The sequence below is a fragment of the Olea europaea genome, chromosome 13 (assembly GCF_002742605.1).
Source record: "Olea europaea var. sylvestris chromosome 13, O_europaea_v1, whole genome shotgun sequence".
NCBI lineage: Eukaryota > Viridiplantae > Streptophyta > Magnoliopsida > Lamiales > Oleaceae > Olea > Olea europaea.
Genome location: NC_036249.1, coordinates 18,795,376 through 18,823,021, shown reverse-complemented (window position 1 = coordinate 18,823,021; position 27,646 = coordinate 18,795,376). Strand labels below are relative to the sequence as shown.

Here is a 27,646-nt window from a genome sequence, read left to right as displayed (position 1 = left end):
GAACCCACCTGGTAATGGAAATTCAGGGCAAGCACTTGCCACAACCACCTTGAACGCAGTTCCAACTTTGGCATATGAAGATGTTAATCCAACTACTACCGACCCACAAGCAGGAACTTCACAACAGGCCCCCCATAGAGGAAGAGGTCGGGGGCGCGGTTCAGGACCTAGGGATAGGCCTAATCAGAACCCTCCGATTGTTGTACGTACCACCGCTCCTATGATCATGACACGTTCGAGTGTCGGGAGTACGCATATCGCAACACCCCAAAATAGGAAGAATGAGTCGCCACAAGCGAAGAGGCCCCTGTCTAGGAATGACCAGCGACCTAGGCGTGAGGAGGCTACTCCCCACCAGCGAGATGTATCCCCCCGTCGAAGGGAACATGGCGCGAAGAGACCCAGGGAAGGACACAGGCATCTTGGAAACCGCCATGCACAAGAAGTGGCTCCTATTCACGAGATAGATACCATATTTGGAGGCCTCTACGTGGGAGGGAAAACTATGCCCGAGAGGCTAAACGCCTCTCGCTAACCAGTTATATCGTGGATAGCAGCTCCCGAAGAAACCAAGTACCGTCCATCGTCTTCACCCAAGAGGACTCTAAAGAGATTCACTACCCTCATTGTAATGCACTTGTGATAAGGGCCGTTGTGGCCCGAAATGGACTCAAACAAATGCTAATAGACAATGGCAGCTCTGTTAACATCCTGTTCGGGTCCACCTTTGATAAGATGATCCTAGACCACGAGCTGACGCCCACCACCACTCCTCTATACGGATTTACTGGAGATAGTATCACTTCGAGAGGAAAAATAACGTTGGCGGTAGAGATGGGAGAGTCCCCCTAAACCACCATGAACTTCATAGAATTCCTTATTGTAGACAATCGATCAACTTACCACGGAGTCTTGAGTAGACCAGCCCTGAAAGAGTAAGGAGCTGTCACCTCCATCCACCACTTATGCATGAAACTCCCAACTGAGAACGGGGTGATAAGAGTAAGAGGCGACCAAAAAAGATCCAGAGAATGCTACCTGAGCTCCATCAGAAAGGTTGAGCCTCGATACGTACATGCCATCCTGACTGATGTAGATATGGCAAACGTCCCAAGTGAGGCCCCTCCTGAACGAGAGGATGTTGACATGATTTACGCACCTCCTGAGTAGGAACAACTCTCCATGATCGATGAGGTCAATTCCCATGTGATTGAGTACAAACCCCAAACAACTTCGGCTGAGGAACTAGAAAACTTCTCGGTTAACCCCCGTGACCGGATGAAGGTGTTGAAAGTAGGCATAGGCCTAGGCAACGACATGAAAGAAAAATTGAAAGACTTTCTCTGTAAGAACCTTGACGATTTTGCTTGAAGGCATGAGGACATGATGGGCATAGACCTCAAGGTCAGCTACCACCATCTAAAGATAGATCCTAAGGTTGCCCCGCACCGACAGAAGAGAAGAGTCCTCAGCCCAGAAAGGTATGGGGCTTTGAAGGAAGAAGTACAGAAGCTAATCAAGAATGGCTTCATAAGAGAGGCCATCTACCTGAAGTAGGTCTCCGTGGAGGGTATGTATTGACTTTACGAATCTCAACTAGACATGTCCCAAAGACAGCTTCCCACTCTCGAGAATTGATCAATTGGTAGACTCCATCGCCAAGCATAAGCTCCTGAGTTTCATGGTAGCCTACTCGGGCTATAACTAAATACCCATGTACTCGGCCGATGAGAAGAACACCTCTTTTATCACTGACAGAGGCCTTTACTGATACAAGATGATGCCCTTTGGGTTGAAAAACCCCGAGGTCACCTATCAAAGGCTTGTCAACAAAATGTTTGTCGACGTCATCGGCAAGATGATGGAAGTCTATGTTGACGATATGCTTGTGAAAAGTCTAAAGGTAGACGACCATGTGAAGCACTTGGATGACACTTTTCAGACCCTCAGAAGGTACAGAATGAAGCTCAACCCCCTCAAGTGCGCTTTTGGTGTTGCCTCCGGCAAATTCCTGGGGTACATGGTTAATTAAAGAGGGATCGAAGCCAACCATGAAAAGATCAATGCCTTACCGTAGATGAGATCACCCCAGAAACCCAAAGAAGTCCAAAGCCTAACGGGACGAGTGGTAGCCCTTAGCCACTTTGTTTCCAAGGTCACCGATAAATGTCTCTCATTCTTCAAGGTATTGAAAGTCGAGAAGAAGTTCGAATGGAATGAGGAATGTGAAGAGGCCTTCCAAGGCCTGAAAAGGTATCTAGGGCAGGCCCTCCTCCTCTCCAAGCCAAAGCCCGACAATATGCTTCAGCTATACCTGGCCGCCTCCAATGAGGCCATCGGTGCGGTCCTAACCCAAGAGGAAGGAACCACCCAACTCCTTGTGTATTATACTAGCAAAGCACTCCTATCACCAAAAACTCGCTATCTCGATATGGAGAAGTTAGCCTTAGCTTTGATCACAGCTTCCAGGAAGCTGAGGCCCTACTTCCAAGCACACACCATTCACATTCTGACCAACTTCCCTTTGAGGCAAGTGCTACAAAAGTCGGATGCCTCGAGAAGACTACTGAAATGGGCAATAGAGTTAAGTGAATTCGACATTGTCTTTAAGACAAAGGCAGCCATCAAGGGTCAAACCTTAGCTGATTTTGTAGCAGAGTTCACCAATGTACCCGAGATGGAAGAACCTGTTGAGCCCCCCATGTGGAACTTGTTCGTGGATAGTTTGGCGGGAGACACAGGTTCGGGAGCTGGGGTAATCCTTGTCAGCTCAGAAGGTCACAAGTTGAACTCAGCCGTGAGATTCGGATTTAAGGCCACCAACAATGCTGCTGAGTCTGAGGCACTCCTTGTGAGCCTCAGATTAGTCAGAGAAATGCAAGTTGAGAGGCTATGTATCAACAGTGACTCCCAGCTGGTGGTAAGCCAAGTAAATGGCAATTTTTCAGCCAGGGATAAAACAATGGCCTCCTACTTGAAGATGGTGATGAACCTCCTCCCATCTTTTAAAAAATTCAAAATGATACAGATCTCTCACCTCGATAACACACATGCAGTGCACTCTCTAAACTCGCAAGCAGTAAGGACTTTGAATTGCTTGCGATAGTACCGATTGAGCACATCCTCACGCCGTCTACCGAGGCCCCTGAAGTGATGTGGGTTAAAGGAACCCCCATCTGGATGCAACCGATCATAGCTTACCTAAAGGATCAGGTATGCCCACTAACAAAGATGAGGCCTACAAATTGAGAAGGAGGTCAGCTCATTTTCTCTTCATCGATGATATACTCTACAAAAGAAGCTTCTCCTTCCCACTTCTTCGCTGCATGGGGATAGATGAGGCCACATACATTTTAAGGAAAATCCACGAAGGTATTTGTGGCAATCACTTAGAAGGGTTAGCTTTGGCACAAAAGGTACTGAGGCAAAGGTACTACTGGCCTACCCTGAAAAGGGATGTGCTTTAATTCGTGCGCAAATGCAACAAGTGCCAACGTTTCTTTCCCATTCAGAGGTAACCCTTACAGGAGCTAACTGTCGTCTCCAGCCCATGGCCCTTTCTCCAAATGAGGCGAAGACCTGATAGGTCCCTTACCAAAGGCAAATGGGGGCACAAACTTCGCCATTGTGACCATTGATTACTTCACGAAGTGGGTTGAGGTCAAACTGCTAGCAAAAATCACAGAAGCAAAAATCTCAAGTTCTTTTGGAAGAATATCATATGCTGGTTCGAAATTCTCCACTCTATAGTTTCAGACAATGGAAGGCAGCTCAACAATAAAAAGGTCAGGAACCTATGCGAAGAACTTGGAATCAAGAAACACTTCTCAAAGCCTCATCATCCTCAAGCCAATGGCCAAGTTGAAGTTATAAACAAGACGATCAAACAAGTCCTCAAAAGAAAACTGGATGCATCAAAAGGAGCCTGGGTTAATGGGTTGCTTCAAGTGCTTTGGCAATCCGAACTACCACTAGAACTCCCACGGGAGAAACTCATTTCCTCATGGCCTATGGAACCGAAGCCGTGAGCCCAGTCGAGATCGGCTTACCATTACCGCGTCGTCTGCACTTCAGCAAAATATCTAATGACGAGCTACAGAGGTTCAACCTCGACTTCATTGCTGAAAGAAAGGATGACTTTCAATTGAGGCTCACCGCTTACCAAAGAAAAAAGACCAAATACTTCAATTCTAAAGTGAAGAAGAGGTCCTTCCGAATCAATGACCCGGTCCTTAGAAGAGCCTTCCTCTCCTCCAAAGGACCTGCAGAAGGTACCATGGGTCTAAACTGGGAAGGCCCTTACAGAATTAAGGAGGAACTCCGACTTGGTACCTACAGAATTGAAGACATGGATGGCAAGGCACAGCTTCGTCCATGGAACATTGAACATCTCAGAATTTACTACCAATGAATGTACTGCATCGCTAGAGGATCTTTCCCAGCTTATGCGCCTAATTTTCAACTTCAATAAAATGAAATTAAATTCAGATACGACTCTCAAGCGTGGGAGCCTCGGAGGAGGGGTCCTGATTCCCAACTCTGGGGTCACCTCGTCTAAACTCCGAGTCTCAATCCACATGCCTCCCTTTGGCAAAGCTGAACGCCAAAGGTAGAAGCCTCTACATGGCTGCACCATCCACCATGTAGGGAAGCGTGGGAGTTTCGGAGGAGAGGTCCTGATCCCCAACTTTGGGGTCACCTCACCTGAACTCCAAGGCTCACTCCACATGCCTCCCTTTGGTGAAAATGAACGCCAAAAGGGAGAAGTATCTTTATAGCTGCACCATCCATCATGTAGAGAAGCGTGGGAGCCTCAGAGGAGAGATCCTGATCCCCAACTCTGGGGTCACCTCGCCTGAACTCCGAGGCTCACTCCACATGCCTCCCTTTGACGAGACTGAACGCCAAAAAGAGAAGCCTCTACATAGCTGCACCATCCACCATGTAGGGAAGCGTAAGAGCCTCGGATTAGGGGTCCTGATCCCCAATCCTGGGGTCACCTTGCCTGAACTCCGAGGCTCACTCCACATGCCTCGACATGCACATCTCATCCACCATCACTTTACCTCCCTAATTTGAACTCAACGTAAAGTTCCAGTCAAATAACCTATTCAGTTTATATTGAATACTTCATTCAACTTAGACATCGTGGTTTATTTCAAGTGAAGGAACCTGAATGCAACTCATTAGGTCATCATTTATACAGCTTGATTATTAACTCATCCTTAAGCTTGATCAGTTCAAGTGATGGAATTTTTGTCAAGTTCGGATTGTTAACTCAAACTTATACATGTTCATTTACCCAGGTTCATGCACTTGATATTGAAAAGAAAACAGCATGTTGCAAAATAGCTTTCATTAATACTAAGAATATTACAAGAGGAGGGCCCAAGGCCATTACATCAAAATAAACTGAAAGTAAACTACGCTATGCTTAAGTTGATGGTGGGAGCGCCTCGACAGCAGACACCTTCGCAGCTCCAGCTTCAAGGTCGCCCTCATCCTCCTTAGCCACGTCATCGCCAACTATTTCCTCGACAAGGGTTTGAGAAACTTCATCTATAAACTCTAACCTCAATTGAGATAAGTCACATTTTGGGTAAAGCTCCTCAGCCCTCTCCATCATCTCGGCATAAGCAAAGTTTCTCCAGTATAGGTTAAGGCGTCGGTACTCCTCGATGAGATGGAAGTTTTCAATATAATCCTTAACCGCCTCCTCTCGGGCTACCTCGACCTCTCCTCGAATCTTCTACAGCTCATCTACATGCCACTTTATTTGGCCTTTCAAAAAGTAGTACGCATCTTTGGCCCCGATCAACTCCAAATTGGCCTACTCCAGGTCCTCAGCGGTCACCTTCTGGTGATTATTAGAAATCTCCACCTTCTTAGTTAGGGAGGCCACCTCACATTGAGACTCCCAGACCTCTTTCTTTAAAGCCTCAATCTGGGCCAAGGCGGATTCTAATTTAGCAGCATCTTCGATCTTTTGAGCCTCCATCTCTTCCACCTCAGGCCTTATTTTCTTGAGTTCCTCCTTAGCAGAGGCCAACTTGTCCCTGGAAGACTTATTTCTCGTTTGAAAGTTGACGAGTGTTTCCCTGCACTCAAGTGCGAGGCCCAAAGTCCTCACACTTTGGCTAACCAATGCCTTGGTAAGGTCCACCGCGTCGCAGCTTGAGACATGCATCTGCCACCGGTCAATCCAGAACTTATAAAATCTTTCAGTGGCACCACGAACCTCAGTAGGCAGTGCATCCAACAGAGCCGACGCCAACACCTCATCTCGTCCCGCTAGAAAATTGGGAAACTTCCCTTGAGTCCTAGCTGGCCTCTCCTTAGCCGCCTCATCCTCGGCTTCTACTGCTGCCTTCCTAGCAGCTTCTTCCCTGGCCTCCTCAGCCTTAGCTTTCCTCACCATTTCGACTTTCACTGCCTTCATGACAAAGTCTTGCAGCTTCGGCTGAGGAGGGGTATCCTTGCTCGAATGGGATACTGATGTCCCGAACTTTTCGGAAGAGCTGGTAACGTGAACCAGCCTTCTCTTCTTGTGGGAGTCCTCGGGGACCTTCTCCTCACCCCGAGGCTCCTTAGCCTTCTCAGTCTTTTGGGAGAGCCTTCTCTCCTGACCCCCTAAAAGTGCCATGATTTGAGAGCCTCTCCAACTGACTTCTGACCTCCTTCGTCGCACTGTAGCTCAGCTTCAGAGGTCTCGCCTCCATTGTAGATGTGGCTCTCATAATTGAAGCCATGTCTAGGACGATGTACTCCCTTTTCTTGAATTTATCTACGAAGACACAATAGGTCAGCACTACATCAAACAAGTATAAATTTGATCGATTAGACGCATTTCTTACCCTTGGAGGCCATCAGTTCGAAATCCACGAAGTACTGGCTTCACACGATGAGGTGGTCAAAGTGGCGAAGTTTCAAAGGCCTCTTATATATGTCCTCGATGATCTCAAACTCCCCCTTGCTGAGCTCAAACCTCTTATTGGAATCTGCTAAATAAGTGGTGACAGTTAACAAAAAATTGAGAAACTTAGCAAAATGTAAACATCTCAAGCTTCGACACTCACGAGTTTCGTAGTACTGGGTCGATATTGTGCAAGCCGCGGCCTTGTCCCCCTCAATCACCTCCACTTTTCCCGAACCCAGAACCATGACTCCTTCCATCCCTTGATGGAAGAAGGCAGCCCCACCACGAATGGTACATGAGCTCTCCAGGGTGTGATGTAATACCACTCCTTCAACTCATCTTTACCTAAGACGTGAGGCTGAAAAAGGGTCTAAAAGACGTGCAGAGACATGTCTTCCCCGAACGACACTTCTTTCCATAAGAAGTACAACCCCGCTAGCTGGCTCCACCCATTCGGCAGAACTTAGGTCGATGACAACATAAAATTCCTAAGCACAACCCTAAAAAAGGGGTATAGAGGAAGATGCATACCTGCTTTGAATAGGTATTCACTTACAGCCACACATCCAGGCCTCGGAAAACAAGCCCTTTTGTGAGCCTCAAGAACTAGCATCTCCACATAATGAAGGACACAATATTTCTCCCTAATTTCCTCCAACTTCTTCAAGGTCATGTTTGATGGTATCCTAGCAGCCCCCATTCTTCTTCGTAATCTATAGGCTCCTCGACCATGGTATAATACTCCACCTCGGAGTCCCCACTCAAAATATCCCCCTTACCCAACCTAGCTATGGTCACCAATTCCCTACCCGAACTGGACTCCATATCACAAAATTTGAAATATCGACAAAGATCACAAAAGAAATGATTCTTGTAAGGAATACCTACAGGAACAATTAACAAACAACGAACTGCGACATGCCAGAGTTTGAAATCGGAGTAAGACTTTCAACGTCAGAAGCTTAAGAAAATTCAGAGAACACAGAAGTTTAACGATGAAGAAGGGTTCACAATGCAAGGCTTTGGCCTTTTATAGGAAGCCAAGACGAACCCCAGCCCTTGGATGAAGGCACCATGAAATCTCAACCCTCTAATCTTGGGTTAAATCCGAAGCGTAGAATTCAAATCCTTTTGAAACCTACGCCTCAGATTCAAACGTGCTCCTCACGCACCTCCCCAAATGCGTCGTCTTCTAGAAGCCCTTAGTTGTAGCCATCATTGCACATTTAATGCAGCAGCCGTACGTACCTTGAAAGTTGCAACAACTCGGCTGCCTTTTCTTGGTAACGTGTACAAAACATCAAATCATTGGCACGAACACCAAAGACAATCAATACTCCACTTACCACCACGGCTTTCTCTGCTTTTTCACATTTCAGCTTCACAAACCTCGGCAGCTTTAGAAGCCTCGACAAGTGCGATTTCCTCACCGCCTCGACTTCCTTTGCTTCTTCACATTTCAGCTTCAAAAGCCTCGACAATGACCGACTCGACAACACAACCTCACATGATATTTCGAACACCAACACTTTCAACTCCAACCATGATAAAAATATCTATACTTGGACTTGGGAGACTATTGTTACGTGTTGACACACTTGGCCGACCTCTTAGGGCCCATCGCCCACTTATACTGAACCACGTGGCATCTTATTCGAAGCTCCTAGGCCAACAGGAGTAGACCAGCATACTGTAACCACGCCCATGACATGGCCCAAGTGCTGACGCCGAAGTGAATATGTAATATGTTCTTCTAGCTTAGGCCCATCACTCTGAGGCCCCATCTTATCCGAGACCTTGAGGCTCTAAGCGGCATTCCTCCCCAGAGATCCGATCTTACACAATGACCCTTCCTGATGGATTGATGGAACACCCATCATAGAGTGCAAGTGTCTTATCTTGTCAATATAGTGACGGAGCCGTCGACTAATAAATGTGTAGCAAGTTAGGAAGTCAAATGTGATACCTATAATTTGACAAGTAAACTTACGAGATGAGGCCACGTGTACTCCCAACCAAGGGTCACGATCTAAGTTGTAATACTATAAATACTCCTCATGTATCTCTCACAAGGGTGATGCAAGATTCAACACAAGAACAAACACAACATTCTTTACATTTTACTCTCTTGCAACATACATGATTTAATACTCGCATTCTACAAACAATCGATTGGTAATTATTGTACAATCGTTATGCAAATATATCGCCGAATTCCGAACGTTCTCGTCCCGCGCCTTTGAGTCGCTCCCACATCTTTTTTTGCTATTATTTCTAGACCGTCCACGTGTCTTAGCGTGTTAGACCAGGTTTACGTGTGCGAGGATGGGTCCGATATCTGTTGCTAGCATATTCTGAGGTCAACACTTATAATAAAAATCTCCAAGTTACCATTCCGTGTCCAACAGCAGACAATAACTTGCCACAACATTTTACACCAAGGTGATCAACTAAATTTATCACATTTAATGTCATAGATATGAATGGTATTTCCTTCTTATATTTTGGAAATTTCTTGTAGTATAGCTTCTTCTATCTTAAATATAATGTTTGTCCTTAAAAGGTCATTCAAATCCACTGTAATAACCTTCTATAACCATGCTTCTTAGAATAAGATGAAAATGAGAGGGAGATAATGTTTATCCTTTTTAGTGTTTTTGCATTTAAGTGTGTGCTTATGTGTCTTGTGCATGTTTATAACCCCCCTCCACCCCACATACACACACACACAAAAACAAAAACAAAAAAGCAAAAAACAAAAAAGGAAGAAAGAGAGCAGAAGAAGAAGAAGAAGAAGGAGAAGGAGAAGGAGAAGAAGAAAAACAATTGGACTATAATGTGATAATGTATATTTTTGTTATTGCCAAGTTTCAGAAGTCTTTTAAAGTCAGAAGCCATTAATTAACATTGGTAACACATAATTTCAACATCAGTTCTAGAAATAATGCAATTGCACTAGGAATACTTCACCTGAGTACTAATTATTTTTAGTTTGCGATCACTGGATGATATGTGATGATGATGCTAAATTGGATGCCCTAGTTACATTGACAATATGAGTTGAAAAATGTGGTGTACTTGATTGTGGATGTCATTATTTTCTTTCTCTTTTTTTATTTTTATTTTTCTTTTTCTTTTTTAGGTAGGGGTGGCGTGGGGTGGGGTGGGATTTTGAAGAGGGGAGGGGAAGGAAGCAAGATGTTTCTATGGCATTTTTGGATTAATAAGGGAAAAAATGGAACCTCTTGAATTTGATAGTTAAAAGCTTTTGAGGTGCCACTAAACCTTACTGCTGAGACGAGACTTTGACTTACAAATAGATATACCACTTCTGGAACTACAAAATGACGTCAATCATATATATTTTGAAAATAAAATCCGTTTTGAATGTAATGTTTTATCTTTTCTTACACCTAAAGGCACTGGCGGATCCAACACGTGGCAAGCACCTGCGGCCGTGAGTGCTGGATCCGCCGGCAGCCATTTTTTTGGTTGACAATAGATGAATTTTGTAGGTTATATTTCTGATAATCATTTTCCATTAAAACATTGCTTCTGGCCAAGCTGGTTAGTGTTGATTTTTACATCTTGTAGGTCCCAAGTTCGGTCCTTTAACAATCGACTTTTATTGTTCAATTTTTTTATCTTTACAATTTTTACCAAAAATTAATGGAATGAGAAGGCGGGGATTCGAACATGGAGCTATTGTTAAAATTATTAATGGTTTGACCATTATGCCAATGGTTGAATTGTTTAGATTTGGCAAAAATGTATTAGATTTTAGCTTGTTTTAATGCAACAATAAATACGTGAACCCGTCATCTTCTCTTGAATTATATAAAACCTAATGATATCATTTGATGAGTATAGTTTATTCTTTTAACAAAATTATATATGTTCAATTTCAACAAAATAATTGTTATGTTTAAATTTTAGGTCCTGTTTGATTTTCATTTATTTCAAAATATATTTTTCTCTCTTTTATTTTCAACTATATATTCTTCAATAAAATAATATTACAATTCAAAACTTTTCCTTATTTTTAACCACATATTTTCTATCAAATCACTATTTTCCAAAATGCATTTTTTCACCCAAAAAAAATTACATCAAACGAACTCGTAATATTTTATTGAGCCGACGATCGGAGGTCAACGGGCGCCCGTGCTGAATCAAAATCCTGGATCCGCCACTGCAGCTAAAGGACGCAATGAATTTCTTTGTACTAACCATGGAGAAGATTAATAGCTGTTTTGAATCAATTATATTCTTTGATGCTGAATTATGTAGGGAGGCCTTGCTTTCTTTTGTTACCTGCGGGATGATGTTTAACTGTTCAAGTATCAGGTTCTTTTAAGTCTAATGGCTATATTGTTGCAGACTAAAGGTTGAACATTGACCTTATTTTATCTGCTTATCTGATGCTTACATACAATGCACTTTTCAATGTGTGTACCTGCAGAACTGGATGAATCAATGTTAGATGCTCTTGGCATCCTTCCGCAACGCAAACAACATAAAAATTCCTGCTGGTATGTGATAGTGACATTTTTCGTAGCATTCTGATGGTGATTTTCAGATAAAGCTGTTAGCGTTACAGAATTGTTCTATTTGTGCTTTTTGTTTGGGTAAAATTAAGAACTATCTTCAGCTTCTTTTCCATTATGTTATTGCGCAATGAGTGGGAATGGAATTCTTACTTGTTTATATGAGATGATTATCCCTGATTTGACGGCAGTTAAAGTATATCAAATCTCATATTTTCTGCTATGGTAGCTGTGATTGCAAGATAAATGTTTCTTCACAATCTGAGTTTCATCTGTAGCCAATTAAATGAATTTGTGCTAGTGAGCTCTGCCACTCTGGCTATCGTATTAGATGACTTCTAAATCTATTACGTTGGGCAGTGCTTCATGTCCATTCTAGTCATCATGGTACATTATTGCACAGCCATCTTCCTTTGTGGACTTATTCCGGACCCTGTACCTGAAAATTTCTGTGTGTGAGAGAGCAGTGTGTATTGCTTAGCTATGTGTATGCTGGTTGAAGTAATATGCGCCTTTTTGTTGTGTGATTACAGCAACCCATGTTTGGGGATGGACCAGGTGAAGAGCAACATTTTTCTTCCGAAAGTACTGTGGTAAAAGATGTAGTGAACTTGATATCTACCTACAGTAGTTGAAGGGATGAATGTGGTTGCATTTGCTTCTTTACTCAGTCATTTATTTCCCTTTCTAAACTTACTTGTTCTTGTTGCGTGTTGAAACATCACATCTAGTTGATAACTGAGATATAATTCTTAAATCGCTTCCTTGATTGCGTACATTTAATAACGAAGTATTACGTGTAGTAATTGAGGCATCTTCTCTTCGAAAAAATCCACTGTACAAATCTGCCTCAGAAGGTATGATTTTCACTGCCCCGTTTCTCTCGTCCTCTCACTACACTTAGTTGTACTGGTTTTTTAGATTTTAGACAGGTTGGAGGACATTAGTAGGAATTCTGATATCCACATGTTCTGTTTTTTGTTCAAAGCACGTATCTTACTTCTGTTGTCTTGACAGAGCTGGTTTCCAGTGAATCATCCTTTATTGTTGGTGAAGGAAAAGTATATGTAGCTAGAATGTGACATGACGATAATTTAAGCATGTAATTAAATTTTGAAAATTTTGGGTATTTTGTATAAAACCTATTGTTTTTATTAATTATTTTTGTGCAACTAAATTAGATAGGTAATGAACAAACGTGTATTTAAATGTGCAACACATAAGAAGTGTTTTTAAATGTTTAACTTATACATAGATGAATTGACTCATAGATAGGCGGTTAGATAGATATGAATAAAAATAATTTGACCGTTTATAAATAGTATATAAGCATAAACCAAATATAAATAAATCTTACATTTTCGCACCAAATTGATTTTCATCATATGACTGGATTTTAAAAATCTTATTCCTTTTCAACTTGAATGTGACCTATACTACGTAATTTAGCTTTTATTTGACAACCATTATTGAAATACTTTTTTTTATACTCATTTTCAATCACATATTAAAATATTTTGTACATAAACTTAAACCTTTTTTCCTACTTTTCTAAAAATCACTATTTTAAAACATTATTTTTCCCAAATAATAATTATCAGCACATGGGCTTAATTGCTTGCATTTTGTAGATGAAGACCACCACCTTTAACTTGCAACCCCTATTCTGCAACCTTTAGGGCATGCTTAGCTGTGTTAATTTGGCTCGCTAGCTCAGGTGTCCGTAGCTCAACTTCAAAAAAGCTCAATATTAAATAAAATCGAGCTGAAGATTGGGCCGAGCCAGTTCATGAGCAAATTTCTGAAAAATCATAAAATAATAAAGCTTTGGCTGCTTGTATTGATGCTGTCGTTGCAACCTGCAACAGCAACAGTTGCCTTCAATACCAGGCAGTTGCATGGCTGCCTTGTTAAAAAAATCACGAGCCGACTCGACTTGGCTTGGCCTGGCCTAACTAAATAAGGCTCAAATCGAAAGCTCCAAACAAGTCTAGATTTTTTTGCTCAAGCCAAAAAAAGTCGGAACCATTTTTATTCGACCGAGCCCAAGCTTCGAGTTCTGACTCGTAAGCCGACTCAACTCGTCTCATTGACATTCCTAGGCATGCTTGGAAGTTTTGGCACTAATTATAGGCTTTTTTAAAGTATCGATTTTAAACGTTTATGAGTAAATTGATTTTGAATGGTTTTAATAGTGATTTTTAAAATAGTACAACTCATGTCTGAAAATTTATTATTCATCGAATTTAAAAGAATAAAATTTCATACACGTCCCTTACTGAAATCATCAATTTATAATTTCTTGTATGAATCTTTTACTCATGAGTAATCTTTCACTTATAAGTAATTTTTTTAAATATATGCTGATATTTAATGGAAGAGTTAAATATTTACTTAAAATTTGAAGCTAGTATGTTTTTTTTTTTTTTTTTTAACTTATAAGTAAATTTTACAAGTATAAGTTATTTTTCTACCTTTAAATTATTTTACACAAGTAAATTTTTGCTTAAGAAACTTTTTATATTTTATAAGTGATTTTTTGTCTTATTACTTATTAGTAGTATTTTACGTTAATAAACAAATTTTTACAAAAAATTGATATTTTATCTTATAAGTAATTTTTTTTTACTACAAATATTTTTTATAATTATAATGAAACTTTTTCCTTATAAATAATTTTTTTTGTTAATTTATTTTTATTTACAAATCAATTTTGAATAAAATATGTTGGTTATAAATATTTATCTTATAAATGGTAAAAATAGAAAAGAATATGAAAAAGGATCAAAACTCACCGATTTGGTGGATTGAGGGAAATAATAACCACCTGAAATCAATGTCCAAAAAAAACTAGAAAGCACCAATTTTCCAACTCCTCAAAAATGATACCACCAAACATCGATTAAAATCAGTAGAAAATAAAACTCAAAAGCAGGCCCTTAATGTCACATTTGCATTTTGGTAAACGAAATTTGAAAATAAATTTTTGATGATCAAGAATGTGATATTCATTTCCCTTAAAGTGACTTATGGTGAAACATTACTGTGACATATATGTCTTGTGACCTATAACTAAATAGTTTTTAACGAGATACTTGGATTTTTGGTTAATGATGAATTCTCATAAGTGAAAATTGATGTTTTTTTTTTTTTTTTAATCCTCTCCTTATAGAAAATTTTTGTTTAGGGCTTATGTCTCAGAAGTGAAAATTTGGCATCCACAAAGCTATGCCATATTCAATAAACTGAAAAAACCCCCAAAATTCATCTTTCTCATTAGTTCTTAGTTTTTTCCCATTCAATTTCCTAGACATAAAAATTCATTACAGATTTGTCATATATATACACAAATTAAGGAGGTGGCCAAGCTGGAGAAAGGAAATACAAGGTAACAAGTGATGAAGAAGAAGCAAACAAAGAAAATAAACCATGTCCTTGACAAAATTTGTGCATTACCAAGTTATTTATGATTTCACATTAAACGGTTTTTTGTCATTGAGCTTGGCCGAATGCATACTTAACATTATTGTTTTTGCATCAAGCATATACATTTAGTCACACAAACAAAAGTCTCAACGCTTATATTTGACTATCCAAACTTTTCTGGTTTATCCCTACATTCTCCACTTGTTCAACTATTGTTGAGCAGTTTTTGGATATAAAACAAACATCTCTAGAAGGTAAGTACAACAATGTATAGGTCCATCTGTACAGCCACCTAGCATCATTGTTCACCATTAGGACTAGTTGAGTATCCAATCTCATTCGCTCCCTTGGCTAAAATTGAACCAAGATATAATCATGAGTAACCAGAGATCAAATAATTCTTGGAAGGATTGTTCGTCTTGCTAGTCTTCAACAAAAGAAACGAGGGAAATATAAGGAAATTTGCAATCCCCACCGTGAAATAGTGCACCTATACACCTTCATCATAATTTTCCTCGAAGGTGTTTTTGTTGCACTGGAATAGAAAATACTCATTACAGTCCCAATCAGGAATAAGAAGCAAGTTTTTAATAAGACAAAAAACCATGTAAAATTACACTCCCAGCACATCCACAACAAAAATTCAGGCAAGCCTTCAGCAGTAGCAGAATCAAGAATTGCAAATGTATGGATGAGTATACCACCGTCCAGTTACAAGTTTACACAACTATGAATTTACATCCTCGGAAAACCAGAGTCCCACATTGCCCCAAGGAGAAAGGTGCAGATGAGATCAAAGTTCCTTCAACTGAAAGTATACCAACTATCTGCTCCATCCGAGCAATAGGAGGGACCATTTGTATTGGAATGCTCTTGCTATGAACTGGATAATGTTCAAGATAATTACTCAGCTTTCTATTTGATTTTCCTCCTTGAAGCCATGATCGCTGGGCATAAATTGAGTCAAGGATCATGAGGAAAAACTTAACCCGACTTTGATTTATTTGCCCAAAACGATCTCCTTGTAGAGAGAGGAAAGATAACCTCGTGGATATTGTTTAGAAATCCTCGATCATACACATTATTCTTAACAACTTCCAATTCTTCCAGACGAGATCTTCTGAAGAAGGACTTCCATTTGCTTTCTTGAGGCTTCCTTTCTTGACCTAGTTCATCTAAACTTGCTTTTAGAGCTTCTGCACTTGCCTTTGCCTCGCTCACCTTCCTCTGCCAGCTCAAGTGTTCTTGCCACTTAAAAGACTGCATTTTGATATAGAAAAAATTAAGTTAAAACACTGCTGGCTCAAGTACTCTATTATAGATGCTAAGAAGTGTCTATGATATAGCACACATAACAGACGGATACAGATAACTGCTATATGCATCATCAAACCGGTAACAGTACGAGAAAGAGCCAGAAATATAATTATTTCTACTGATTGTTCTATATAAATTGATTTCAATTTTCACAGTTCTCATTTTTGTTTTGCATGGGGAATTCTGATACAAAAGTTCTTTCTTTCTCCCTGGTATCTAGATGGAATATAAACCAGGAAAAGTACTGCACATATTCTTGAAATTGATTAAATAAAAAATTTGTGCAGTAGGTAGCTAGAATTTCCAATTTGCGTAGTAAAGCCTCAAGGAATTGAATACAGTAAACCCTTCAGGTATCCAAGTAACATACACCTCAAATTTTCCTACACTTTACAGAAGTTATATGTTGAAACATCCTTTTCCTTGGTTATAAAATGGCATTTTAAAAACATCATTCTACTTTCCCGGAAGTTTGCATGTTAATATGGGAAATAATCTATGGAATTAACGGTCTTCAATTCAAGTAGAACTAAGATGTAAGACGAGTAATGTCTTTTTGGGAGTATTGGAGGAATAATAATGATGAGTTAAAATAGAGCCTCTTATTTCACAAATAGTGTTTCTTTTAGGTATTTATGATTAATTGAGGAACATAGACTTGAGATAATATAATGCATAAATTTAGCGTTGATTAGACGAAATAGAGAAGGTTACAGGAGTTCTATGTGACCACAAGATATCTTCCAAGTTAAAATGAAATTCCAAGGAATTACCAATGGAAAAACTATGCTTTGGTAATGAGTATTGGATAATAATAGTACAAAATTGTTTGTTACAGTAAAAGTGAACATGTTAAGATGGATTCTAACATATTAGAAAGGAAAAAATAAAAAATGATGATTTATACCAACAATGAAGGTGGAACCAATCAAGGGCAAATTATGGGCTTAACATATTTGAAACACGTTAGAACTAAACAAAACTCCCATTTACAACAGTAAAATAATCCAAGTAGAATGGGCTAAAGGAAGGAGAGGTAGACTAACATTACAATGGTGTCAGGTGATAGCAAAATATTTGATTTCATTTGATCTTTAGTATAGGTAGCTTAGATAGAGTAGAATGGGGAAAAAGAATTTATGTACACCATAAGATTATCGAGGATATGGCTTATCGTGTTAGTAGTGTTGTGTTAGTCCTATACTTTAATAAGCATCTGTACAGTTTGACGAACAAAAGAAATTCTTCACAGTAATATCATCTTAACTACCTCATACGCCATCCAATTTTTCGTTATTGTTCCAGTTTTCCATTTTTGCAAAAGAAAATAAACCACGGTAGCCATTACTGAAGAGAAAGTGTTAGTCATCAACCTAAAAATAGGTTATTTACTAATCAAATGAAGCCAACCAACACTGCAAAAGTGAAAAATAAGAGTGATGACGACTTATATTTTCTCAATGAATTTTAGTCAAATAGAGAGATTAGAATTTTAGAACGAAGGAGCCAATTAATTGGACTAAAATGAAGCTCATAGCAGAGTTCTTTAGTCCTACTACCAGTCTGATAATGAATCTTTCCAACTTCTTTAAGTTACCAAATACGTAATTAGCAATAAAGCATGTGTTACTTACATTATGCAGTTTCCCTTTAATTATTGTTTCCGAATCTTACAGTTGTTTACAGTATGGACCATGTGTTAACCTCCAACTATTTGGAAAAAACATCAGAACTTTTTGAGTCAAATCTCTTAAAAAAAAAAAAAGACTGATAGGTGATAGCAACTGGTTACTTTACACAATAAGTGACGTGAGCTCCAGTACTCACTGGTTTATATACAAGATTTCATTTGATTATTTGTCCAATATCCCTTGAATGTTGGTCCATGCATGATTTTTAATTATAATCAAAATGTCATGAAACACTATTTTTCTTTAATTTGGTGGATTTCTATCGTTACCAGTTTATCACGACTTTTATCTAAGAAAGCATCAATAAAAATTTATAAACGGTTTAAAAATTCAATTAAAATCAAACATTAATTTAAATAACAGATTTATAACCACTAATCATTATTATCCACACAATATGTGGAACCCAATACTTTTCCTCTAATTCTCTTTATTTAACATTTATAAATTTGCCATATGGAGGCTAAGTTAGCGATAAGAAAAAAGTATATTTGTAATATACAGTTTCCCCCGTTATCCCTTTTCGCAGCATTTAACTAATATTTTCCAATAAAACTCGTGATAAATTAATAATGATGGGAATCTACAATACTAAAGAAATATACAAGCAATGTTTGCATATATTTACATTATCCACATTTTTGGAAAAAAATAATAATAATAATCTTTAATGTACAAAGAACTTTACTTTTTGCATACTGTAACTATATGTCACTTCAAATGATGTTATCAACTCTTATAACAAAAATTTTTAAAGGATTTTTCTCAAAGTTAATGATACTCAGTAGAATTATTAATTCTCCAATTGGAAACAAACTTTAGAAAATTTTATTTATGATAAATTCAAGGGAATTTTATTGATTATTATGGAATTTAGTCATTTAACATTAAACTTCAGAACATGAATTGTACTTTAATCGGGTTAGTTCATAATCAATTGATAGGAATGTAATAAATTTGAAAGGCCAAGCATTACCTTATATTTATTGTTGATGATACACCACCAAGATCATTTTAGTTTTCCTATTCAAATATATTTATTCTTGTTGCGCCAGTGGGGCACAACAATCAGGAACACACAGTGCAGGTGCTGTGCAAGTGCATAGTTCTCATCACAGGGCAATGGATAAACTAAGCCCCTGTTTGATGGCCGTTATAAAGAGAAATTGGGAGAAAATGATGTATTGAATAGTAATTTTTTGAAGAATGTGTGACTAAAGAGTAGGGAAAAAATTTTGGTTTATGTGTAAAATATTTTATTTAGTGAAGGTGTGGCTGAAAATAAGTAGAGATAAAGAGTTTTAATTTAAAGAGAGTCAAACACAGGCTAAACTGCATACAATGGAAACCCGAAAGAAATATACCTCATTTGTGGTAGTGTTTGTAAGACAGAGTTTGGCATGGTATGTGAAGAATCCAGCTAACAGCAGAGAAACTAAGGCTAAAAACATCATAATAAGTATTTGTGTGTTGTACGCGCCCAACAACCACTGTCATAAAACAAAGAACTATCAATAGAGTGATATAAAGGGTGAGAACATAACAAAATTTCCACTTGTTATTAAAAGGAACGAAATAATCTCAATTAAGAAAAATTTGCGGATCACTCAAGTAAAAATAGAGAAAAAGGATGAAGTTGATTCCCACTACCTATAACAAAGGCTATCGGTTCTATAGGTTCTCCACATTCAACCATAATGTTAAAGAAGATAATTTTTCACCACTAAATGTCCATTACTGACTCGTTTTACCAAACTACATAGCACATTGAAATTTATCTCATTAACTTTACAATTTGAGAACAGACATCGGAAGATCTTTGGGCCTTCCTATGATTTTACTCGAATTAGGTTAGAACAAGTTGGCAACAATGGGAAAACGGATCCCATTATCAAGATATGCAAATGGATTGCTGGCATTTTCTTCTAAAAGAACCATCTATAGGGATGCAAAAAGCAAAGAGCCACTTAAGCCCCAGCCTGGAAAAGCTCATTGGTGGATCATTCAAGTTTGGCATGCATATTGGATTGTTTATGTACCATAGTTGTGGCAAGATGTAAAATAACATTCACTTACCTGTACAACTTGCGGAGCCAAAGCCCTAAAAGAATTTTCGATGCCATAATACTCTGCAACAAAATAGAATTAGAGAAGTTTCCTCCAATTTTTAGAAAAAAACTCAAGAACCAACAACAAAATGTCAGGATACACGTATTGCACCTGTTAGAATGTAGATTACTTTTAATTCTTTCAGCCTACCAGCAAGAATCAATGCAAGGGCTACTACTCCATAAATGCAGATAAGGAAATGCCTGCATGAGTTTTAAGAAACATTTGAAGAAGAATCCAGATCTGGAAAGAGAAGTCTTATAAGCACAGAACATCAAACTTGCATTTCCCTACATTTTCATCTATAGAGAATCACTTTTGACAAAATAGCAGATGCGAAAGAAGCATTGATAGTTATCACTGCAACTGAAAATCTAAGTAGACAAATTACACTACAGAATTGTGTAGTGCACACTGATGAAACATTCATATACCTTCATTCATTGACAAAAAAATATTCATAAAAATTATTAAACATGACAAAGAAAATTCTAAAAGACTAGCAAGATCTAAAACTACACTTTTCCTGGTTCTAACCAAAATGTTATTCAGTTCATCACTCACCAAAGAATAAAAGCCATGAAGTATCTGGTGTTTCTCTCCCCAATGCAATTGTTCTGCAACGGAGATCAAGAGAAAAAAATCTTTAAACAACTGACAATCTCTGATAACAGAGCCCAAAGGTATCCGAACTTTCATCAAGGAGGGTAAGTAAAAAGATTATTAAACAAACCATCCATCCACAATGATGGTCAAACCGAGCAACACAGCGATTACATATGCTGCAGTGCTTTGACCTAGCGGGCCTGAATGAGGGAAGGAGGAAATATTAGATCTAATCAGCATTTTCTCGGACAAGTTTCAAAAGTCCGAACAAGAACAATGAACTTACTTTGAGATCCTGCAAGTAGAACATTCTTTCTCTGAGAAGATAATGTTGTCATAAGGATAAGCAGAAAGATATTGAGGGACATTTGCAGAAGTCACCGTTCCTGGGTCCGAAAAGCTAGTCAATAGGAAGAGTAGAATACCGACGCCAACTGCCAAGAAGCTCATGAACCTGCAATTATGTGAAGATCAAGAAAATTTGTACACATACAATATATCAGTACACAAACATCAGCCTTAAGAATACTATTAACACCTGTGCTGTCCACTTAAGTAGTATCCAGGAATGTAGCTGAAGGATGATGTTGCAATTAAGTAATAGGTAGCTCCAATTATACCCAAATACATTATCTGCATTCAGGAGGAAAAGAGGATAACGAAATATTATTCTATAGAAAAGTTTAAAAAATGAAGAAACAAGAAAAGAATAAGAATGTTCATTTTTTCCCCAGCATCATCTTCCTACTTGGAATCCAGATTAATGCCAAAAAACCTAATCCTATCTGGGAATCTTTGGCAAATTGATTTTTGAATAATGTGATTATACTTGTCCTTTCTTGTTTAGCTACATTTTCTAACATGCTTTTCAGCTTAAAGTTTTGAGAGTTGTCACAGTAGTCGAAAAGCAATGGTTAAGTAGGATATGGCACTGCATTCTAGTAACCACACACAATCTATTTATGATACTGAAATATTTTTATAGACAAAAATCACTTGGTTTAATAAACACTTTCTCCTCTTTTATCACACGAGTGATCAGGGGATCCCGTCCAGACCAAACCTAACAACATGACAAGGAATTGAAATAAATCCCTACAATTCTTTACCTCTTGAGGTACAGAGAGCATTTGAGGTGAGGAAGATGATTAACTATTCAGCATTCCAAGTACTAAAGTCATCTGAACTATGGATACAACTCTTTAGAGCAAAATGGAAGAAGGGGATTTATGTAGCTACTTCAAAATTAGTATGGATAAGTTTGCTTACATTGTGTTTGTCAAACAACTAATATTTTGGATTTACAAATCAAATATAGGCACTCGTCCAAATGTCTACATTGTTCCTTGCGAGTCTACAAAAAGCAGTACAATACCGGGGTTTCACCAACTATATTTTTGAAAACTCCTAATATTTCAATTTGTTCAAGAGCTAATGTTCTGTACATCTACTAATGATACATTGTTATCATTAATATTTCTTAAAAATCTTAACTTATGCTCTCAGTTAGTTGACATTTTAGAATCTTCATCCTCAACTCTTGCTCTCCCTTCGCACTTGGTATCGAAAGGTACGAGTTGTGATTCTATATGGGTTAATTAAACGAATGGTCATTAAATTTATTCATTGGTTACTACTTATTCACTGAATAAAAAAATATTACCCATTTCTCACTTATCTTATTTAGACGGATATCCATCCATCACTCAAGTGAAATCCGTTATTCCCACTTGACGGAAATCGCCATTTGTCTGACGGAAATTAGATCTGGCACGTTTACGACATTAAATTGTTAAGTTAATTAAATGAATGCTCATTAATCTTATCCATAGGTTGCTCCTTAACCACTAAATGAAAAAAAAAAAAAAAATGGAAGTTTACTCATTGCTCACTCATAAGTTACAAAAACACAAATTCTCAAAGATTCCAAGACACGAACTCAAGCTACTCAAAACAATTCGTGCTTTTCTACCAAAAGTATTAATACCCACGTAAACTTTATTTTCACCTTTACACACATCTTAAGGTATCTGTCCCAATGGCGCAAAACATTTATCTCCGTTGTTTCATTATATTTTCACGACAAAAATTATTTAAATATAAATTATTGTAAGATGGAAAGATAATAACATAGATAAAAAAATCTTTTTTTTTTTTTTTTTTTTCAAAGTAACGTCAAGAAAGTCATTACAATAGAAATAGTGTGATGTGACCCTAAGCAGTCATGGTATGGTACCTATACCCATAATATTAATACGAATGCCTATAACTAAGGATATGCATACCAATATATGACCACCTTAAGAACATTTGTATCCATGATCTAAGGTATATATTCCATGTTTAAAAAAAATAAAAAAAATTAGCTATTCATGGGGTGCACCACATAATTTTAACTCCGGATATGGATGGGTAATAGTTTGAATAGATGAGTGAGCAATTGGTAACCTTATTTGTTAATTGATTAAGTAGTAACCTAAAGATAAGTTAAACAAGTATTCAAATGGTTACTCATCGTTATTCCCACCTGACGGAATTTGCTAGGTGTCGGATGGAATTCAGACATGGCACTTCGACGACATTAATTGTTAAATCAGTAATGTAGTAATATAGGGATCAATTTAATGACTTGATTCTTTATATGTTGATGAACAGATTTTGATAGCAAAGACATCTGGATTCAACACCAATTTCCAACTATTCACAAACAAAAGAGCCTGAACTAGAACACATGAACATTACCCATATAAATAAGGAGTGATTAGAAGAATCAAGAATTACACTCACGGAATCTCATGTACTACCTTTCCATACTAAAACACACAGAGAATAACCATAAGACAATTATTGATTAAAAAAAGGAAGAAAGAAATGGCAATGTAATACTATTACACTAAAGAGGGTTGGTAAACAAAAGGGTGTACCTGTAAAATGGGATTAGGCCGGTCGCAAAAATAGTATTCAACTGAGTTTACGGCATTACTGCCTCTAGACCCACACACAAAATGAATAAATCGCCTATAATACATCAATTAATACAGATTAATTACCACATTAAATTCGAAAATACTAACTAATTGGCAGAAACATCAAATAACCCCCCAGAAATGGGGGGGAAAAGGGTTTTTACCGGAAATAATCATAGGCCCCGAATGTGAGAAAAAAGTGGATACGCTGAATGAATGTGCCCTGGAAAATGGGCCAATTACCGCAGAGGAACGATACCAGCACCAAAAGCGTCACCAGGCCGTGGCACACCAGAAGCCACTGCACTTCCATGGATTAAAGGTAATTCTTTTGGGTAAATTGTAAGTGAACTTTATGGTGATTGTAGTCAATTTCATATATTGCAAATCCGCCAATACGTAATTTGCAGAAGACGCTGTCTGTATATTCCGACGCATGTATGTATGATGCATATGTATGGTGTGGATCTGGAGACCAAAGAAATGTTATTTTGAAGACCGGATGAAAATCTCGTTTTCACTCTATTAACATTTTTTATTTTTTATTTTTTTTCAAATATGATTCAATTTAAAAACATAATATAAATTTAAAATTTATAGTCATGGAGAAGAGTCAGAAGACCATGTTTTTCATTACTAACCCATAGCCATTGGATAGTGATTTTGAAAATTAATTTTTTGATTATTAGGAGGAAAAGTGGGAATCACGTGTGAATGAAGAAGTAAAAAATGACGATTAAAATGAAATAATGATAAAAATAATTAATTTTTTAGGGTAAAAAAGCACTACCAAACGGGGCCCTAATTTTTGATGCGAGGGGCATTTTGCCATTCCTACAAATAAACTCAATGGTTAGTCAACTTTCAACGTTATTTTCTAATTATCACTAGGATTAAAATGTATGTACAGAAGGGGGACTACTGAACCATGTCTCCCCCCTCACATAACACGCAGGCCTCGCGTGTATTAAATAATGCCGAGTTGTTGCCTCCACTTCTTATTGTGAATAGTAGGTATAGAATTAGGTAAAAAAATTCGGTATATGTAGCACGATCCTTATTACTAAGCTTTAAAATTTCCATAAATACTCACTAAACTTTCAATGTTATTTACAAAGAGTCATTGAACTTTAATTATTTTCCTAAACTATAAGCCTCTATTTCGGATGGATTTTTGAAACCCAAAAATTGATTTTTTGCTTGTTGAAAATCAAATGCAGCCATCATCTTTTATTGATCCTCTCACTTCAACGGCTCTTTTTTTTTTTTTTTTTTTTTTTTTTTTGCACAAAATCCACAGAAGAAGCAAAAACAAACAGGCCCTAAATCTAGATTCATGATTGTTGTCTAGCAATCGTAACTTTATTTTGCATTTGATGTCACTTTAGAATAGATAGTTTGAAAATTTAAAAATTTTATTTTTCATGCTATTTTAATCGTCTATTTTTAAGAGGAGTGAGATAAAGTGACGAGTGAAATATAAAATATTAAAGTTATGCAAATATTGAAGGAAGAACTTTTGTCTCCCAACACCTATCACAGGGGGTGAAGGGGTCTTATCTTATCCTTGAAGAAAAGGAGGAAAAGTCAAATTAGAAATGTAACCATTCTAGAAATTGGTTTGAATTGTCTGCCCATCTACCAATACGAAAAAATTACAATAAGTCCCCGTTTGGTCTCATTATTTGTCCATTAAAATAAAAAATATGACATTTATTTATCACATTAAACCACTATATTTGACTTTCTATCTCTTGTGTGGAGTCCGTAACGACTATATTTTTCATTCTCATTTTTATATTAATGTGTACCAAACGGGTCCTAAATGTCCATTTTACATGATCATTTGCAAAAATATCTAAAATTTGTTCCATATCTATTTTGCTAAAATTTAGACCAAAATACCCTCAATGACAATTTCAAATTCCATCAGAAACAAAATTGTTCATATAATAATTTTAAATTATGTTAGCAAATGGAAATTGACACATTATCTATACTATCTATTTGAAAAGTATAAATATGAATTCATACATTGAATATTTACTTCTTCCAAAAGTGGGTCAACAAAACAAATCCAAACTATAGATTTTTGTGGTTTGCCCGTCAAAATTTGTACAAACCACTTGACCCAATCCATTAAAAAATAATAATAAAATAAAAAAAATTTATAACACAAACATAGGGTTTGATTGGTAGGAATTTTGAAAATTGATTTTTTGACCGTTGGAGAGAAAGTGGATTCTACTTGTGAAATAAATAATAAAAAATGACGGTCTGGATAATGAAATAACAATCAAAAAATTGATTTTTTTGGGTGAACTCACTTGAAAGCAAAATGCAGAACTGAATCTCTCTCTCAACTCTCAATTTTTTTCACCTGAATTGCCCACGACGATCGCCATCTTCAATCACCTAAAATAGTCGTCGGTCTCCCACAGCCAAGGGCGGAGGCACACAAGGGCAAGGGGGTCAATGGCCCACGCAAAATTTTCTAATTTTTTTAAATTAAAAAAAATAATAAAAAAGGCGAGACCTTCCTTAAGTTCGCCATTTACAATAGCTGTAAGTGTATATATACAAACACACACCACTTCTTCGTGTGTGTGTGTTTTAAAGATTTTCATTTTTTATTATTTTTCTTAATGTTTCTGCTTTTTTGGATTTTATGAGATTTGGATTTTAAAAACAAAAACCTCGAACTTTTGATGTTTAAGATAGAAACCAATTAATACTTTTTCGTGTTGGGGAGGATTTTGCCATTATAATGAAAGTTTTGGTGGTGTGTAGTACGCTATGCTTGTGGGTTTTGTCAAATCTATAAGAGGAAACCATGGAAGAAGATTTTTTTTTTTTTTTTTTCAATATTAGGATCCGTTTGATTGCAAAAATGGAATTTGAGTGGAAAGAAAATGAATTTTAGGGAATTGAATTGCCTATAACTTATTTTATTGAGAATTGTCAATAAAATGTGTTTGATTGGTATAATTTTCGGCCTAGAAAATATTGAAATTTTGGATCTTTTGATATTCATTTGACTTTATTTTTCATGAAAATTGTTAATTAAAAGGACAAAATTTGTTACAATTTGAAAATAAAATTTGTATCAATTGCCAAAAAAAAGTTGGAAGACGAAAAACCACCTAACCCATGGAAAAACATTTTCCTTAAAAGTGTGGAAAATGGTGCATAAAAGTGTTGTACCAAGAAAGCGAATTCCATGGAAATTATTTGCTATCAAACATGCATTTTTGGGTGGAATTGAAAATTATTTTCCATTTTTCATGGAAAACCAGCCTATCAAACTGACCCTTAATATTTGAGTTTTGCATCTTGTGTGCGTGATGTGATTTTATCATGAAAAATTCTTTGATTTTAACTGATAACAGTTTATTATTTTTTGAAAAGATATTATTTTCCTGAGAAATCAAATGAATTTTTAGGGTTCTTTTGCCACAAGAAGTCAAGAATCATGTAAACTTCGTTATACCAGAATCATTCTCTAGTACCTAATTATATTTGTTAAGATATTTTCTTTATATTTTAGATACTCATTCATGGTTTTGTGCAGCATGATGAAAACACTTGAGAGGTGTCTAAAGAGCAACTATGGAGCACCAGATCCAAATATATCAGCAAGGGATGCGCTAGTCATTATTATTTTCAAAATTTGTTGAGAATTTGTGTGTGCATATTTTGCTTGAAAAATCAAAAGTAGAAGAAACATAAAGAAACAGAAAATTTGAGCCATTAACTTGTTGGTTTGAGACTTGAATTGATTTTGTGAACTTTCCCGTTTATTAATAAAACCTTCTGCTTAATTTTTAAACAAATTTAACTGCAGATCGAATTGAATTTGAATTTCATCGTTCAAATTCATTTTTGTATGTGAAACATATCTGAAATGGAAATATCAACTTTTAATTGGTTGTTGTGTTAACTAGATTTTTGTTTCAGGATTTCGAATTGTGACTATGGAATTCTCAAAGTGTGTTTAGAAAGACATTTATAACCTCAGTTTATGTACCATCATTAGGTAGATTTTTGGGTTGATGGTACGATTTTAGT

At 37.1% G+C, this 27,646-nt stretch overlaps 1 protein-coding gene across 2 annotated transcripts; it reads right to left on the bottom strand.

Annotated features, from left to right (window-relative positions):
* Positions 1 to 15,342: 15,342 nt before the first annotated feature.
* LOC111407796 (probable protein S-acyltransferase 17) lies at positions 15,343 to 24,074 on the bottom strand. 2 transcript variants are annotated; one of them, XM_023037474.1, is made up of 10 exons: positions 23,743 to 24,074; positions 23,537 to 23,630; positions 21,151 to 21,245; positions 20,899 to 21,066; positions 20,740 to 20,812; positions 20,571 to 20,623; positions 20,118 to 20,209; positions 19,974 to 20,026; positions 19,262 to 19,387; positions 15,343 to 16,149 (listed from the first exon to the last, which is right to left on the bottom strand). In XM_023037474.1, exons 1-10 carry the CDS (start codon positions 23,889 to 23,891, stop codon positions 15,874 to 15,876), a joined length of 1,179 nt encoding a protein of 392 aa, XP_022893242.1. In that variant the 5' UTR covers positions 23,892 to 24,074; the 3' UTR covers positions 15,343 to 15,873. The 2 variants fall into 2 exon arrangements, with proteins under 2 accessions (XP_022893242.1, XP_022893243.1); XM_023037475.1 differs by lacking the exon at positions 23,537 to 23,630 and having other exon boundaries at positions 23,743 to 23,861.
* Between the last annotated feature and the right edge of the window lie 3,572 nt (positions 24,075 to 27,646).

Excerpts from the sequence above, each read along its gene's own strand:
- LOC111407796 (XM_023037474.1), bottom strand. The coding sequence starts at position 23,891 with ATGGAAGTGCAGTGGCTTCTGGTGTGCCACGGCCTGGTGACGCTTTTG. Across the intron at positions 20,813-20,898 it reads TCTACTTGCAGGATCTCAAA|GCCCGCTAGGTCAAAGCACT; the intron begins GTAAGTTCATTG and ends TCCCTCATTCAG. Across the intron at positions 20,027-20,117 it reads AGTAATCTACATTCTAACAG|AGTATTATGGCATCGAAAAT; the intron begins GTGCAATACGTG and ends ATTTTGTTGCAG.